General features: G+C 48.1%; 1 protein-coding gene across 2 annotated transcripts in view; it reads left to right on the top strand.

Annotated features, from left to right (window-relative positions):
• Nucleotides 1-17,192, top strand: part of VPS13D (vacuolar protein sorting 13 homolog D) — a gene marked incomplete at its 3' end in the record, with an annotated part of 245,737 nt that overhangs the window by 60,179 nt on the left and 168,366 nt on the right. For both annotated transcript variants that reach the window (XM_080692050.1, XM_080692051.1), the window contains exons 25-31: nucleotides 1,510-1,732; nucleotides 5,057-5,267; nucleotides 8,029-8,200; nucleotides 8,353-8,462; nucleotides 11,078-11,290; nucleotides 15,483-15,745; nucleotides 16,805-16,938. In XM_080692050.1, coding sequence (XP_080548176.1) covers nucleotides 1,510-1,732; nucleotides 5,057-5,267; nucleotides 8,029-8,200; nucleotides 8,353-8,462; nucleotides 11,078-11,290; nucleotides 15,483-15,745; nucleotides 16,805-16,938 — 1,326 coding nt within the window. The remainder of the gene's footprint in view (nucleotides 1-1,509; nucleotides 1,733-5,056; nucleotides 5,268-8,028; nucleotides 8,201-8,352; nucleotides 8,463-11,077; nucleotides 11,291-15,482; nucleotides 15,746-16,804; nucleotides 16,939-17,192) is intronic.

The following is a 17,192-nucleotide window of genomic DNA, read 5'->3' on the forward strand; positions in this document are numbered from 1 at the left end:
CTTTCTTTCTTTCTTTTTTTAAAGAAGTTTATTAGAAAGATAGAAATACAGAAAATAGAAATACAGCCCCGTGCCAAAATGGCATGGGGGGGTAACTCGAATACACCCACTCAAACCATAATTTCTAAGTCAGTCTTTCAAAAGCTTTGGGTTTATCTCCTCAAGCCATGGGTTTATTTAAACCACTACAGAGAGGATACAGAGAGGATGGGAGAGCCACGAACACGCTTTAAAGTAAACAAGCAGGAGGGCAGGTTTAACGTTGAAATACTTAAAACGAGTAGCATTTGCCTTGTCCCCCCTCAAAAAAAATTACAGGAAGTAAGAACTAGTCTCTTTTTACTCTTACTTGTAATTTCTACTCAAGTTAACTCTGAGAGAGCACAGTATTTCCCTCTCCTTTCCCAAAGCGGAGAGGAGTGAACATCTCGGGCAGTGCTAGAAGGAACCCATTTCCTGTCTTCCAGCTGCTCGTGACAGTGGCTGGATGGGAACAGTCCATCGGTGCAGAAGCTACATGAAATAAGGCTCGGGGACGAGCATGAGGAAGCCATGGGAGCGCTTGGAGGCTGGGACAGGAGGATTGCATGGTTGAGGCCAGCCTCAACAACTTAGCGAGACCTTGTTCCAAAAAAGAGCTGGGGGTTTAGCTCAGAGGTAGAATGCCCCCAAGTCAATCCTCAGTGCCTCTCCCAAGTGGAATACAGTAGCTATTCTGTATTAACTTTCTTAATTTTTATGCCCTCGAGCAAAAACATAGCAAGAGTGGCTACCTCCTTTGATTTTACTTTGCTTTTCAATTAGAGAGATGAGGAAAGTAAACCCATGTGGGGAGACTTCTAGAAACTGCAGACACACTACCATGGCCCAGTCCCGTTGGGGTCCGAGTCGGAGGCTTGCCATTAGATACATGTTCATATAACAACAGCTCCCCTACCCCCAAATAGCAACACAACGTCATATGGCCAAGATACTTACTTTTGTTAATTGTGTGTGTGTGTGTGTGTGTGTGTGTGTGTGTGTGTGTGTGTTACTTAGGATTGAACCTGGGCCATTGTACCTCTGAGCTACACCCTCAGCCCAACTTTATTTTAAATTTTTAAATTTGAAACAGTGTCTCACTAAGTCACAGAGGGCCTCACTAAGTAGCTGAGTCTGGCCGCCAACCTGCGATCCTCCTGTCTCAGCTTCCCCAGTACTGGATTGCAAGTGTGCACCGCCATACCTGGCTACTTTTGTTGAAGTTGACTTAGATTAGACCACCTGAAGCAATTAGCATCTTGACATTTGCTCCTTAGACAAGAGATTGCTCTCGGCAGGCCCTGCGTCCCTGCCGTACTCTGCAGGCCCTCGTCTGTGGCAGGCAGTGCCGTGGCCCCTCCTCTCGGTGATGGGGTCCAGGAGCCCCAGGAAGCGCAGTGCTGTAGGCGCTCTGCAGATCTAGGTGAGGACAGGGCTTCCTGGATAGTCAAGATACTGGGCGTTCCAGTGTTATTTTGTTCTTCGCAGGAATCAGTGCCTTCAGCTTCCCCAGTGGCGACGCCCCAACACCACCCGAGGAGAGCAGCCAGCACCGAGGAGCCCAAGGGGCCGAGCTCCGCAGGGCCGTTGGTGACGCCCCCTGCTGGTGCGGGCCTGGGAAGCCTGCGGAGCGAGGCCCTGTCCAGCGTCTCCTCCAAGCCGCGTGGGCCGCAGGCCACACCGCCGGCCAGCCTTGGGGCCAGTAGTCCAGGTAAAAGAGGAGGGAGAGCGAAGGAGGTGGGGAGCATCGTGCGGCCTTCGCAGGCGTCTGCGCAGGAGGTGCATGTAAACGAGCAGTGGCCAATCAGGATGTGGCTTTCTTTGGTGATGGCTGGGTTTTGGTGTTGTGTTGGAAGGCCTAAGCATCTTTTGTGGATGTGTGCTCTAGGGGTTGAACTCTGGGCATTCTCCTCTCGACTACGTTCCCAGGCCCGTATTAGTTTTGTTTGGAAACAGGTTCTTGCCAGGTTACTGAGAGCCTTGCATGTTGCCGAGGCTGTTCTTGAACCTGCAATCCACCTGTCTCAGTCTCTCGAGTACGGGGATGACAGGTATGTTCCACCGTGCCTGCTTCGGCCTACGCGTCTTAGGCATGAAAGTAGAGTTTAATTAGCAAGGCGCAGTGTAAATAGAGTTTTAGATTATTATTTATTTATTTATTTATTTATTTATTGTGGTACTGGGGATTGAACCCAGGGGCATTCTACTTCTTTTTTTTTTTTTTTTTTTGGTGGTACTGGGGTTCCTGGAAGCCCTTCTACCTCCGGTATACACTCCCACGGGCTACACTCCCGGACCTATTTTTTTAACATTTTTATGTGGAAACAGAGTCTCTTAAGCCAGTGAGGCTGGCTCCGAACCAGCGCGATCCTCCTGTCTCCGCCTCCCAAGCGCGGGGATTACAAGCGTGCGCCACCACGCCCGGCAAGGGCATTCTACTTCTGAGCCACACCCCCGGCCCTATTTTTTATTCTTTATTTTAAAACAGGGTCTCACTGAGTTGTGCAGGGCCTGACTAAGTAGCTGAGGCTGGTTGTGAACTTGCAATCCTCCTGACTTAGCCTCTCAAGTACTGGGATTACAAGTGTGCACTACCACATCCAGCTGATTTTAGATAATTTATTAGGACATGTTTTTCTTATAGCACAAGATAACTGATCACCTGGTGATGATTGTATAACAACACCAAGGCCTGCATCCTTGTAAACCACCACCCAGACACTATCCTTGCAAGTAACTAATAAAGGACCCTTAAAAAGTATTGGTATGGAGGTGGAGACCAGAGAATCACGGTTCGTGGACAGCCTCAGCTACTTAGCGAGGGCCTTTGCAACTCAGTGAGACACTGTTTCAAAAAAAAAAAAAAAAAAAGGCTAAAAAATAGGTCTTGGGGTGTAGCTTGGAGGTTCACTGTCCCTGGGTTCCATCTTCAGTACTGCCCCCCTCAATATATATATATATATATATATATATATATATATATATATATATATATATGTATACACATACATATACATATATATATATTCATTCATACTAAAAAAATATATATAGTATGAATTATATAACAGTGGAACTGGAAATACTGTAACATATTTGAAATTGAAAATATATGAATCATCCAGTTGTTAGTCCTCTTCCACAGACAGTAGACCTCTTACTCCAGAGAGGACCTAGTTGGGCTCCTCAGTACTCATCCTGTTGTGGGTGGACGACGTGTGGGCCTCGTGGGGCCCTGCTCCGTGGACCCAGAGGGGAGGCAGAGCCTGGCCCGCCTCGGGGTTCAGGTGGGTGTGCCTGGGCTTTGAGAGGTGGAGGGCCGCAGTGGGAGGCTCTGCCTTTCGTCGGGCAGATCTGAGGCGGAGTTGACTCCCTTTGCCACAGAGAGTGGTGTGTTCAGCCGTGTTGACAGAACAAGCTGACGCCCGCGTCACCACAGTGGTTATCGTTCAACACTTGACGAGCCCGATTGTGGCAGGTCGTATCATTACACTCCCACGACAGCCTTCTCGAGCTTTATTTTTCCCCCCGTTTTACAGATGCAGAGAGATCAAGTAAGTTGACCTGTTGAAGGTTACACAGCAGTAAAGGCAGGTTTGGACTGTGAGCTTTGGCATGGGCTCTGAACCTGGCTCCTGGCCTCCGTGGTACCGCGTGGGGGGCGTGCGTGGCCACTCACCAAGCCTCTGCAGGCCGTGCTGTGAGGTGACAGTGACAGGCAGAGCACAGCCGGCCTCACACCAGTGGGTGCCTAGGAGAAGTGGTTTGATCTCTTTCCTAACAGCATTCCTTCTAGTGAGTAGCTTTCTGTCTCCCGTCTCCCCCATAGTGATGCTTTCCCCACCGATTTCATGCCTTGTTAGCTTCTACGATGGTACCCTGGGAATCTCTGAAGCCTAATCTCCTCCCATTCCTTACCCTCGCCTACCAAATCAGCTCTGCACCGATATATCTTATATATTTTTTTTTTCAAAAAGTAAAAAGACTGAAATATAGGGCCGGGAGTGTAGCTTGGAAGTAGAATGCCCCTGGGTTCCATCCCCAGCACCGCAAAAACCAAAACAAAACAAAACCCAGAAGAAAATAGAAGACCCAATTTAGTGTGAGATTGGAAGGTCAGCCACTGGTAGGCTGTGCAGGAAGCCAAGAGCGTGGCCTTTTGGGGAAAACGAAGGCCGGTGAGCCCCTGGGAGAAGGGGGAAGTAAGCTGTGGGGTCATGCATGGCTGCGCAGGGATTTGGGGAGGTTTATAGAGGATTTTGGATTAAATATAGCCACTAAAGTATATAAAGAAGGGAATGCTATGGTCTATTTATTTTTTTAAGGATTACTCAGGCATTGTGTGGGACCACAATGGAATTAAATAGGGGTATTGGAGGTAAGTTTGTGGTGGTCTAGGGAAGGATGAAGGTGGTTTGCATTTGATTGGTGGTGGTAGAAGTGATTATATAATATGTTTGTAAAAGGAATTCTACTGCTGGGAAAAGTTGGTAAACCTTTGGGCAGTGTTGTTTCCAGGGCGAGACTGTGTGAAGTCATTCTTTGTTAAATCTCTGGCCTCACTGACATCTCCCGACAGGCAGGGGACGCTGGTGAGCATGACACTGCCTGGATGGAGTGGTGGGCAGGATGTGTCCTGCCCACGGTGGAGGGAGGTCTCGTTGCCACAGTGGAGACTTGTGGACAGGCAATTTTCTGAGTAATGGAGAGCAGAAGGAAACAGGCAGTCCTAAATATTTTCCAAAGACAGAATGAACTTTATTTTTTTCCCCACCTGTGCTACTGGGTTGAACCCTGGGGCATTCTCCCTCTGAGCTATACCTCAGCCCTATTTTTATTCCTTGTTTGGAACAGGGCCTCACTAAGTAGCTGAGGCTAGCCTCGAACCTGCGGTCTTCCCGTCTCAGCTTCCTGAATGCTGGCATTACAAGTGTGCACCACCACGCCAGGCTATTTTGACTTTTTAATTTTGTTCAGGCCCAGGCCTTTTGGGATTGTGTTTTCTTCACTATCTCTCCATCTTGGGCCCTTGTAGAAGACCATGTCTGCCTGCTGGATTGCATTGTCGTGGACCTACAGGACATGGACATCTTCGCCGCAGAACGACGTCCGCGGGAGTACTCTAAAGCCAAGGAGGACTTGAGTGGAGATCTTCTCTTCCCCTCCTACTTTGTGCGACAGACAGGAGGAAGCCTTTTAACTGAGCCTTGTCGGCTGAAATTGCAGGTGGAAAGGAACTTGGACAGGTGAGTTTTATCTGGATACCTGTTATTGAGTGGAATCTTCTTGGCTTGGAAATCAGTGTTAACAAGGTAAGTCAGAAAGAGCCTTGGTAGTCACTTCTCCACCTATTTTTCAAATGTTAATGGAGTTCCTACTGTTGCTAAACATGGTTTCCTACTATGCATTGTGACAAAAGAGAAACTTTAGCTGGGCACTGTTGCACCTGCCTGTAATTCCAGTACTTGGGAGGCTGAGACAAGGATTGCAGGTTCAAGGTCAGCCTCAGCAACTTAGGGAGACCCTGTGTCAAAATAAAAATAACATCTGAGAGGTAAATGCCCCTGGATTTAATCACCAGTGTACCCTTCCCTCCAAGAAAAATTAAGAAAAACTTCTGCCCTCAAGGCGATTTATTTTGTTGAGAGATATCGCGAGGTCAGTAGATGATTCTAATTCAGTGTGATTCAATGATATAAGCCGTGTTACAAGATTATTCAAGTGCCTTGGAAACAGAGAGGAAGGGGCATGAAAGCAGCATGAGTTTGGGTGACGGTGGCGAGGGCAGAGGCAGGCAAAGCGTTGAAGGAAAGCTGAGCGTGTGGGCGTGTGCTCCAGGCAGGCTCTGAGTCGGCTGTTGCTGCTCCCCCTGTAAGTCCATTTAGTTGCCAAGCTCTTCAGATGCAGGTTTGCCCTTTACACTCCAGGAAGCAGCCAGAAAGTTCTCGGGGCTGGGGACCGGGCCTGGCTCGCCTCAGCCGGCCTCAGTCACAGATGCTGAGCTCTGGTTGAGCAGGTGGCTCCACACCTGCCTGGGAAGCTTCCTGAGATCGAGCCTCCCCAGGCCCTACCTGACGCCAGCGGGATCCTGCTCTCCCCTCGGGGTCTTCTTAGCTGCCGACAGCACGTGGTATCTTTCAGTATGGGTATGGATCTTGGAGACAGCAGCCACTTTTCACACCTCAGCTTCAGGGCCAGATGAGGTGTGGCTCTCTGGCAGTGGAAGAGCTGCTCACTTGTGACGTTTAGAAAGCAGCCTCCTGACTTGGGTGGGGTGACTGGATGCCCTCTGGCCTCCTCCCGGGCCGTGGCGCGGTGCGTCGTCGTCTGGCCTCTGCTTCCTCCCGGGTGAGCGCTGCACGCTGCCTTCTCACTGGCGCGGCGTTTCACGCGCTTGTTCCTGAGCGCTCCCTGGCTGGTGCTCGGTCAGGGTCGGCGTGGGTTATGTTTGGTGTTACTGGCTCAGCAGTCGTAGGGGAAGCTTCGTCATTTAGAAACGGAAGCCTTTGTTTTCTTTTGAAGCAATTTCCCCCTTCAAAAAAAGTGCTTTGCTGCTCTATCTAGACTTTCCTCCCGCCCGTCGGTGTTCGTGCAGTGAGACTGTTGCCCAGATAGACGGCAGAGCCGAGCACAGGTGTGCGCCAGCGTCTCGCCCCATAGTCAGGGCCCAAGAGCACCTGGCGGCCCCTCCACGCTTTGCTTCTTTTTTTTTTTTTTGGTGGTACTGGGGTTCCTGGAAGCCCTTCTACCTCCGGGCTACACTCCCAGACCTATTTTTACATTTTTATTTGGAAACAGGGTCTCCTAAGCCAGCGCGCTCCTCCTGTCTCCGCCTCCCAAGCGCGGGGATGACAAGCGTGGCACCGCGCCCGGCCCCCACTTCGCTTCTTGGTCGCATCAGCAGGTGTTCTCTGTAGACAATGTAAAAAAAAATTTTTTTTTGCAGTACTAGAATCAAATTCATGGCCTTACTGCATGCTAGGCAAGAACACTACCAGCCCCATAATAATTTTTTTATATTCCCCTTCCACTTCAACTCCTAACCACAGCCCTGTCTTTGGTGTATCTTTATTACTGCTTTCTCAACTGGAAGGCTTAAGCAATTTCTTTCCTTCCTTCTTTCTTTCCTTCTTTCTTTCTTTCTTTCTATCTTTCTTTTTTGTGGTACTGAGGATGGAACCCAGGGGCACTATCTCCAAGCTATACCCCCAGCCCTACTTTTTATTCTTTATTTGGAAACAGGGTCTCACTGAGTTGCAAAGCCTTGAACTGAGATTCTCCTGTCTCGGCCTCCCAAAGGCTGGGATTACAAGTGTGTGCCACCACCCCTGGCTCTTAAGCAATTTCTGAATCTCATGAAGTTTTTCTTGATAAAAGGCTGGTTACCTCATATAAATATCATATATAAATAAATATATGTTTTGATAATATGTATTATATATTACAACAGTATGCAATACATATACAATACTCAGTCTTCTAGCTTTTCTTTGTGTTGAAAGTGTATCCTGGCCTGTTCCTGACTCAGACGATGAGGGCATGCTGTAGTGACTGGGGTCTTATGCTAATGGTCTTGAGAGCCAACAAGTGTGTGTGTGTGTGTGTGTGTGTGTGTGTGTGTGTAAAATTATTTTGTGGTGCTGAGAGCTGACACATGTGTATGGTGTGCATGTGTGTGTGTTTATAATTTTTTTGTGTGTGGTGCTGGGAATAGAACCCAGTGCTTGTGCTTGCTAAGTACTCTACCACTGAGCTATATCCTTAGTCCATTAAGTTCATGTTAGATTCAAGAATTTTCCACGTGAATATCTGGGAGGAAAGGGTTTTGTTGTCATTGAAGCCTGACAGTCATATCAACTTGCTTTATTTGGAGACACAGGAAAGTTTTGTCATGAGAGTGGTTGCTCCTCTGGGCGGGTCCCCTATGGCTCTTAGAGCCGGGGGTGAGCTGGGTCAGTGCTGAGTCCCCGGACTGTTTCCAGGAGTGACATTTCTTCTTTTCCATAGAGAAATAAGTCATACTGTTCCAGACATAGCTATCCACGGCAGTCTGTCCTCAGTCCACTGCTCGCTGGATCTCTGTAAATACAAGCTGATCCGAGGCTTACTAGAGAACAACCTCGGGGAGCCCGTGGAGGAGTTCATGAGGCCGTACGACTTACAAGACCCAAGAATCCACGTGAGTGCCCCCCCGTGGTCTCCTCGCCTCGGCTGATGGTCACCCTCTGTGCGTGTGCACAGAAGGCGGCCACAAGCATCAGGTTTCTTCACTGTGAACCCGTGTGTAGTCTGGCCCGCCAGCTGTGGCCTGAGCACCGTCTCCCTTTGCAGACGGTTCTGAGCGGCGAGGTGTACACGCACATGTGCTTCCTCATCGACATGGTGAATGTGAGCCTGGAGCTTAAGGACCCCAAAGGCAAGGAGAGCGGGTCCCTCGCCAGGTACGTCCCTTCTGTGGGTTTGCTGCCAGTAGTGCTCATATAAGCAAGGCACTTCCTTTGCAGGAGCATAGAGCAGAGGGTGCGGGACGGCTGTCACGCGGGATCAGGTCTCAGTGCTTTTCTGTTGGGTTCCAGCCCAGGTCTTGCTCATGTTAAGCATGTGCTGTACCCGTGCGTTATATATGCCTCAAGTCACACGAGTACAAGAGGCCTTCTTCTATTTCTTTATGGTTCTGGAGATTAAACCCAGGGGGATTCTACTTCCAAGCTACACTCCCAGCCCTATTTTATTTTTAAATTTGTAAACAGGCTGAGCACCTTGTTAAGTTGCTGAGGCTGGCCTTGAACTTAGAATCTTCTGGTCTCAGCCTCCCAAGTACTGGGATTACAGGCATACACCACCATGCCCGGCTGAGTCTTTTTTAAAAGTTTAAATTTGTTACCTTGACAGCAAGAATGAGTTACTTTTGGAATAGTAACAGACATCTCCAGATGCCAGTGACTTAAAATGGTGGGAATGTGTTCCTCTTTCAAGCCAGGGGACCATGTGGGTGTCAGGCTTTTTTGCTCCTCGAATCACTCAAGGTGATCGCACTTTTTTTTGTCTCTTTTGTTTGTTTTGAGATGGGGGTTTTGCTGCGCTGCTTAGGTCACCCTCCAACTCCTGGACTCAAGTGAGTCTCTTGCCTCAGCCCCCACAGTGGCTGGGATTAGAGACAGAGGCCACTGCACCAGAGAGGAAAATAAGAGCCCTGAAATGGTCGTGAAAGGCAGTTAAAGACTTTGGCACCCCTTGCGGAGCTGGAACGAGGTCCCAGCAGTACAAAGGCATCGTGGGCGAGGATGTTTCTGTGTCGTTCTGGGGAGGACAGCACTGCTCAATACCTCTCTGGTCAACATTTTAAAAACCTGAGGATTTTATACCTATGTATATGTACTGGATTTCAGCTGCTTCTGAAAAATTAGAAGGTTTTTTTTTTCTTTTCTTTTTCTGGTGGTACTGGGGTTCCTGGAACCCTTCTACCTCCAGACTACACTCCCAAACCTATTTTATACTTTTTATTTGGAAACAGAGTCTCATAAGCCAGCGTGGCTGGCTTCGAACCTGCCTGATCCTCCTGTCTCCACCTCCAAGCGCAGGGATTACAAGCGTGCGCCACCATGCCCGGTGAAAAATTAGAAGTTTTAACAATACAGGGCCTGGCTCCTTTCTTGGGAGCATCTGGAATCTGAGAACGAGTGTCCCTGCAAGTAGGCCTGTGCTCCCCTGGCAGCACACTTGCTCTCTGTGTTGACCCGCATGGAACTTGAAGAGTTTTATATTTACTTTTCTTTCTTTTTTTCCCCTGTGGTACTGGGGGTGGAGCCCAGGGGCTTTTCTACCTCTAGGCTATACTCCCAGACCTATTTTATATTTTATTTGGAAACAGGGTCTCACTAAGTAGCTGAGGCTGGCTTCGAACCTGTGCGATCCTCCTGTCTCTGCCTCCCAAGCACAGGGATTACAAGCTCCCCTGCTTGGGGAGCTTTGTGCTCTCAGTCTTGGTAACTTTGTTTCCATCTCAGCCCTTTGATCTTGGGCAGTGATTGCTTCTCTTTGCAGAGTTTCTCACTAGCATGAGGTCATATGACTGGAAAAGAGGTTTCCTAGTTGAAAGCAGGGTGTTGAGGCCGGTAATGTCCTTGACAAAGCACGAGTCTTCTGGCTTGCCTTCTTCAGTCTTCTCTGGCCTCTGGCCTGCATTGGGAACATGGTCTGCGAACCTGGGGTCCCGAGCTAAAGTCTTATGGTCCAGCAGTTTTTCCTGCAGCTTGGCTGTCCTTAGTTTTTGCAACATGGAATGATTCTGTACATACTGTGTCAGTGGTACTGAGTAAGTATAAATTGCTCATTACAGCTTTCTCTCTTATTAAAAAAGGTCAGTTCCAAACGCATTTCCCCTTGGTGAGTCGGTTGAATCATTTCTCTCTGTGAAAAGCATTGTGTGGTTTGGTTGTTCCCAGGATCCCAAGTGGTCTTACCCAGGAGCTCCCAGGGAGTGAGGAGTGGACAGGGGGAAGTCTAAGGGGCCCTTGACTTTTTGTGTGTGTGCTAGGGATCGGACCCAGGATCATTCTACCTTTGAATTAATACTCAGTTCAGTTTTATTTCTTATTTAGAAACAAGGTCTCACTAAGTCGCAGGCAGCCTCACTAATTGCTGAGACTGGGTTTGCACCTGCCGTCCTCCTCAGTCTTCCAAGTCCTGGGATTACAGGCATGAGCCACCATGCCCGGCTGGCCCTTGACTTCTGTTGGGGATTGTTACAGATTTATGGTTTTCTTAGACTTCTGATGGGAAGTGAGAGGAATAATGAATAAAGAATGTGATAACCTCACGGATTTAAGATTCCTCATGGTGTTCCCGTGAGCAAGATTGTCTCTAATTGTAAAAGTAGCATAAAGATACAGTGCTACCAAACCCATGTTGAGGGGTCTGTTAAATCAGTGCAGGATCTCAAAATGAAAGGTATTTTCTCTCATAAACTTAGATACATATTGATGATTTTGTTATCTTTATCTTACTTCATAAAATAGTAATATGTTTAACATGTCACTTGCTTTCTCTCATTTAGATTTGACTTCAAGAAATGCAAACTCCTTTATGAGAGTTATTCCAACCAAACCAAGTCCATTAACTTGGTTTCCCATTCCATGATGGCTTTTGACACCCGCTCTGCTGGGCAGAAGACCAGCCCTGGCGTGAACAATGTCTTCAACTGTATCTTTCAGCCTTCCAAGAATAGCAGCACTGCCCAAGGGTCCATTCAGATTGAACTTCACCTCAGGTAGGGGCCAGCCCAGGCCTGCCTTTCTTTATAGAGATAGTTCGTCTTGTGGCCAGCGGGCCGAGTCCGTGTTGGCTGTAGAGCAGCAAAGGACTCCCTGAAAAGGCGGACAGACAGGGATTGAGTGCAGTGTACTCCTGGTCACCTAGCTTTCCTGTACCCTGCAGTTCCATGCACTGGCCAGAAGGTGTCGCTGTTGCCTTAACAAGAAAAAAGTAGAGGGGGTGGGGCGGGGTGTAGCTCAGTGGTAGAGTATTCGCTGACACCTGGGGTGGGGTGGGGGACGCACCAAAATGAGGTTCAGGATTGAGCCAAGCCTTTAAAATCAACCTCCCTGTAAGCTTTAATATTTTAAAAGTGGCTGTGGAAGGGAGAAACTATGCTAGTTTAAGCTTTAAAAAAAAAAAAAGTGATACTTAGAGTTTATAATGAAAGGTGGTTGGGATGTGAACACTATCTAGTCAGGTCGTGTTGACTCACTCTTCCACCTCTAAAGAGTTTTTACCTTTGGAATTACTTTGTGTTTTTCTCTCTCCCATGTCGGGAAGGCCACGTTGTGTTACAGAAAGAATGTGTGTGTCGGAATCAGACAGACCTTGGCTCAAAACCTTGGCCTGCCTCTTTCTAGTTGTGCGCCTGCCCTTGAACAAGTTACTTAGTCTCCGTCATAAAATAGAAACACACAAACTGTTCCCCCCTCGCTGGGTGAAGGGAAGAACTAAAATAACTCTGGCGTGGCGCTTGGCCTGCGTGCTGCTGCCGCTGTTGCTATTGCGTACATAGCCTGAGCTGTTTTCTAATGCATTGCTCTAAGGCTTTATGACTAGGTGAACACAGACCTGACAGCTGAGCACTGGTCCAGTGCACGGAAGTCCTCCAGTGACATCCGCAAGGAAACTGGGACCGCTGTCCGTTCAGCCCACTAGTGCGTACTGTCACCAGATGGGTTGTTTGTGAGTAGAAGCCACTAAGTCAAAAGGCCAGAAAAACTTCATAATTAGGCAAAAAAGGGAGAAAAACATCAAGATTATTCTTATAGCTGGGCGTGGTGGGCACACTTTTTTTTTTTTTTGGTGGTACTGGGGTTCCTGGAAGCCCTTCTACCTCCGGGCTACACTCCCAGACCTATTTTTACATTTTTATTTGGAAACAGGGTCTCCTAAGCCAGTGCGCGCGGCTGGCTTCAAGCCTGCACGATCCTCCTGTCTCTGCCTCCCAAGCGCGGGGATTACAAGCGTGCGCCACCACACCCGGCTGGGCGCACACTTGTAATACCTGCACTTGGGAGGCAGAGACAGGAGGATCGCACAGATTGAAAGCCAACCTCAGCTACTGAGTGAGGCTCTCAGTAACTTAGTGAGACTCTGTTTCCAGTAAAGTATAAAATAGGTCTGGGAGTATAGCCGGGAGGCAGAAAGCCCCTGGGTTCTACCCCCAGTGCCCCCCCCCAAAAAAAGATTATTCTTATATCTTTGTTTTCATATGCCTGAGGTTTTAAGGTGCTATTCCAATTTCCTCAGAGTTTAGTTGTTTTTTTGTTTTTGTTTTTGAAGGGAGAGGTTATATTCCCTCCATTTGCTTTCGGGAAGTCTAGCAGAGAAGACATTTAAATCTTTGTATGAACATGTAACTAAAAGTTGAGAGGTAGGAATGCAGGTGCCTCTCACTGGGTCCTTCTCCGAGCCAGGTGCATTACCTGCTGTCCTTGAATCCTCAGAGTGCCCCCCCCAACCCACACCTAGAGAAAGGCTGAGTCACTCTTGGGAGGTCACGCAGCTGGTAATCAAGTGGTCAGAACTCAAGCCTGGGTCCAAGTGCAAAGCCCATGGCCTTCCTAACACCCCAGGCCGGAGCCCCCTAGTCCCTGCGAAGGAAGCCAGACCACGGGAGCTTCCGCTTTGCCTCTCCTTTGTCTGGAGATGTTCATGGGACCAGGAGGGCTGTGTGTATCTGGTCTGTCTGCAGAGACAGTTTCTTTTGGGTTTACTTATTATTAATGATCTGACTTCCTGAGCTAGTCGTCTTGAAATATTATTCTGTCCATATAGTAAAGATATATATAAGCCAGACATCATGGTGCATACCTCTAATATCAGTACTTGGGAGGCTGAGACAGGCAGACTGAAGGTTCAAGGACAGCTTCAGCAACTCAGGCCCTGAGCAACTTAGTGACATCCTATTTATTTATTTATTTATTTATTTATTTATTTATTTATTTTCACAGTACTGGGATGGAACCCAGGGGCATTTTACCTCTAAGCTACACCCCTAGCCCTATTTTTTAGTCTTCTTTTTGAAGCAGAGTCTCACTGAGTTATGAAGGGCCTCACTAAGTAGCTGAAGCTGTCCGTGAACCACGATGTTACAGTCTCTGCCTCCTGAATGCTGGGATTACAAATGTGCGCCACCAGGCTCGGCTAGTGAGACCCTATTTCAAAATTTAAAAAATAATAATAAATCAAGTTGGGTTGGAGGTGTAGGAGAAAAAGGATATACAATTTCTTGGAGCAAAATAAGAAAGTCTTACCTTGACTCCTGCTAACAGAAATGCCATTGTGAGCGAGAGGGATAAACTGCTCTCTCGGTTGGCACTTTAGAACGCTTTCTGTGTCTCAAGAAGAATTACTCTTCTGTTGGGGTTTTGTATGTCAAAAATAAATCACTTCACAGTGTTTAAGAGGCCTGAAATATTTTCCAGAAAAGGGATCTGAAATGCTGCGACTTTCCAGTTAGCACAGAGTTCTGACAATCTGTGTTCAAAATCGGGTGGAAAAAATTTACTGAGGGCAACATTTTTTCTGTATTACAAAAGGGTAGCGTGTTTCTGTGACAAATGCTGTGTTTGTAGGAAAGAGACATGCATTCTGATGCCCTTTTGCTAGAGGCAGTGAGCTGGGTTTAGGAGAAACGAAGGACTGGAGAAACCAGCCTTAGAAACGTCCCCAAGTCAGCGTTCCCCAAATTGGGCAAGGAACCAGGTACACGTGGTTGTTGGAGCCCAGAATCTCTGTTCAAGAGCCCGTGTCGTGGGCTAGGGGTGTAGCACAGTGGAAGCGTGCTCGCCGGCCTGCGTGAGACCCAGGCTTTGTCCCCAGCGTCACGTTCTTCTGTCCCCCTCTACCTCTAGAGTGCTTGGGGGAGGGACCCATGGTAAGTGTCAGGCTAAAAGATGTAGGCTTTCGGGTCGTTGCAGCTAGAGAAGCCATCGGGAACTAGTATGCAAGGTTGGTGCTTATGAAGTACTCCTAGACATCAAAGAAGACTGCCGTATTGCTCTTAAAACTGCCAATAGGAATGGAAACTGGCATTTGTCAGACACTTGCCCTACGCCTGGTATGTTGTCTCTTACCCCATTAGTACTCCTCATTTTATGGTGTAGGCAGCTGGCTGAGAGAAGGCAGGTGATTGTGCAGGAAGACGAGTTGTAAGTGCTGGTATTTACGTCTGGGTCTCTAACCATAAGGCTGTGTTCCTTCTGTGACACCAGGGCTGAGTATCCCTTACCTGAAATGTTTGGAGCCAGAAGTGTTGTTTCAGAGTTTGGATTTTTTCAGATTTTGGAATATTTGCATAGATGCTGCCAGTTAAGCATCCCTAGCTCAGCAGCCAAAATCCGATAAGCTCTCAGTTTCAGAGTTTGGAGGATTTTGACCACTGCTTTTAGGGATGCTTATGCTGTGTTGGTCTTTTGGGTCAGATAGTTCCTTGGGGTTGTCTGTGCATTCTGGAGTGCTTAGCAGGATCCCTGGCCTCCACCCACCAGAAGCCACAGCAGCCCCTCAGCTCTGATAATCAAAACACCCTCCAGATGCTGCCCGGCGTCTCCTGTGGAATCACGTCAGCTGGAATCAACTGTGCTCTGCCACTTTCTTAGAACCTGCTCCGTTTTGTTTAAAAAAGCACGGTTAACGTTTGGGAAGCATACACTGGTTTATTAAACCGTGTTGGGAATTTATTGATGCTTGAAGTTGTAAAATGCACTGAGAGAGAGCCAGGCATGGTGGCTCACATGTGAAGTCCCAGGTTCTCAAGAGGCTGCGGCAGTAGTTTGGAGCCAGGCTGGGCGACATCATGAGATCTCACTTCAAAACAAAAACCCTGGACCACCCCCTGCCCAAACTGAGCGATACGTCTGCTGGTTATTGAAATCCTGTGTTCTTCTTCTGTCTTTTTTTTTTTTTTTTTTTTGTAGATCTACGAAAGATTCTTCCTGTTTCACGGTTGTTCTCAACAACCTCCGAGTATTTCTCATATTTGACTGGCTGCTCTTAGTCCACGATTTTCTCCACACGCCCAGTGATACTAAGAAGCCTAACGTCCCTCCTCCTCGCCATCGTAACTCCAGCAGTGAACCCACTGTGGTGCCCAAAACTGTGAAGAGCGGAGTCGTCACCAAGCGCTCTTCCTTTCCGGTGTCCGCCGAGAGGCACCTGGAGGTCAAGGTCAACGTAACAGGTGGTTCGCTGCGTCTTAGCTGGCGGCGGCTCTGTAGACCTTGCAGGCGAGGGCTCTGTTGCCTCTTGGTTTTAGACTTGCCCGCTCACACATTTGTGTTTTGTAGACCAGCAAGTGTTGAGATTCTTGAGCTTCATTTCTCAGGTGCGAGGTGCCCGCTTCGCCGGAGGCAGGGTCCTCTGGTCCCTCTCCTCTGCCCACCCGGCCTATGCATTCAGGCTGCGAACCGCCAGGGCAGAGCGCTTTTTTCTGAATGTGAAATCTGGATTCAATTTTCTGTTTCATCTTTAGGGCCCCAACAGATGTGCTTTACTGAGTCTAGGCACATTTGGTATGTGAAAATGTCAGGTTTGAAGGTAATAAGTGAGGGGATTATTTTTTTCTGAAACCAGTATTTTCTTCTATAGATGGATTTAGTGTATAATCTATACGTCTGTATATATACATTTAAATCGACTAGTGGGTTCCCGCAGTGCACGTTTGTCTATGTGTTGTGCTGTAAGTGATATCCTGCCTCCTCCTCTGGTTTTTGTTGGCTCTGAATGACACGATGCATATTCAGTGGGTTCAGTTACAAAAGCCTGTCCTGTGTAGTTGCTGATGGAAACTGCAGCAGGCTGAGGTTGCCATATAAAATGAATAGACATCTGTGTACACCTGTGGATCAAAAAAATCTCAAATTCATCTGCATTCTTTTAGACAACTTGAACAGCTACATAAATACTGTTATGTAGTGCCTTTTGCTGCCTCATCAACGTAATTATCTGAGTCTGTCTCCTGGGATATTGAATGAGGCCATCACTTGGAGAAAAGATACTATTCTGAACTTCTGAGTACCTATGAGGCCTCCCAGGGCGCCTGGAGTGCGCTTTCTAGCTGAACAGACGTGCAGAAGAGAGCAGAGGCCCCGCGGGCTTTCCTGCTGCTGCCGCGCCTCTGTCCAGCGAGTTTGTTCTGCATGACAGCGAGGCAGCGGGTTGACAGACATCCTCGGCGCTCGCGGGGTGGAAGCCCGTTCCTGCTTGGCTTTGCCTTCACTCCTGGTGCTCTCCTTTCCAGGCACGGAGTTTGTGGTTGTGGAAGATGTGTCCTGCTTTGACACCAATGCCATTATTTTGAAAGGCACCACAGTGCTCACCTATAAGCCCCGCTTTGTCGATCGCCCCTTTTCGGGAAGTCTGTTTGGCATCGAGGTAAGAAGTCTGTGTCTGATCATGCTCTGCTTGTCGGGCTCAAGAGAAGCAGCTGAAAAGACGTTGCCTCCTGAACTCTGATTAGGAGAAAGCGTTGGTGGGGTCGGAGGACCTTTGCCCTCTCCTTTTTTCATTTTCTCCTCAAATCTGCCAAGTTATTGTGAACATTAGGTGGTAAATATGCAGATGAGCTTCTCCCTCCCTCAGAAAGTTCAGGGAGACTTTTCCTGTCCCCACTCTATGTCAGGCACCTT

The sequence above is a fragment of the Muscardinus avellanarius genome (genome assembly GCF_963383645.1).
Source record: "Muscardinus avellanarius genome assembly, chromosome: 3".
Classification (NCBI taxonomy): Eukaryota; Metazoa; Chordata; class Mammalia; order Rodentia; family Gliridae; genus Muscardinus; species Muscardinus avellanarius.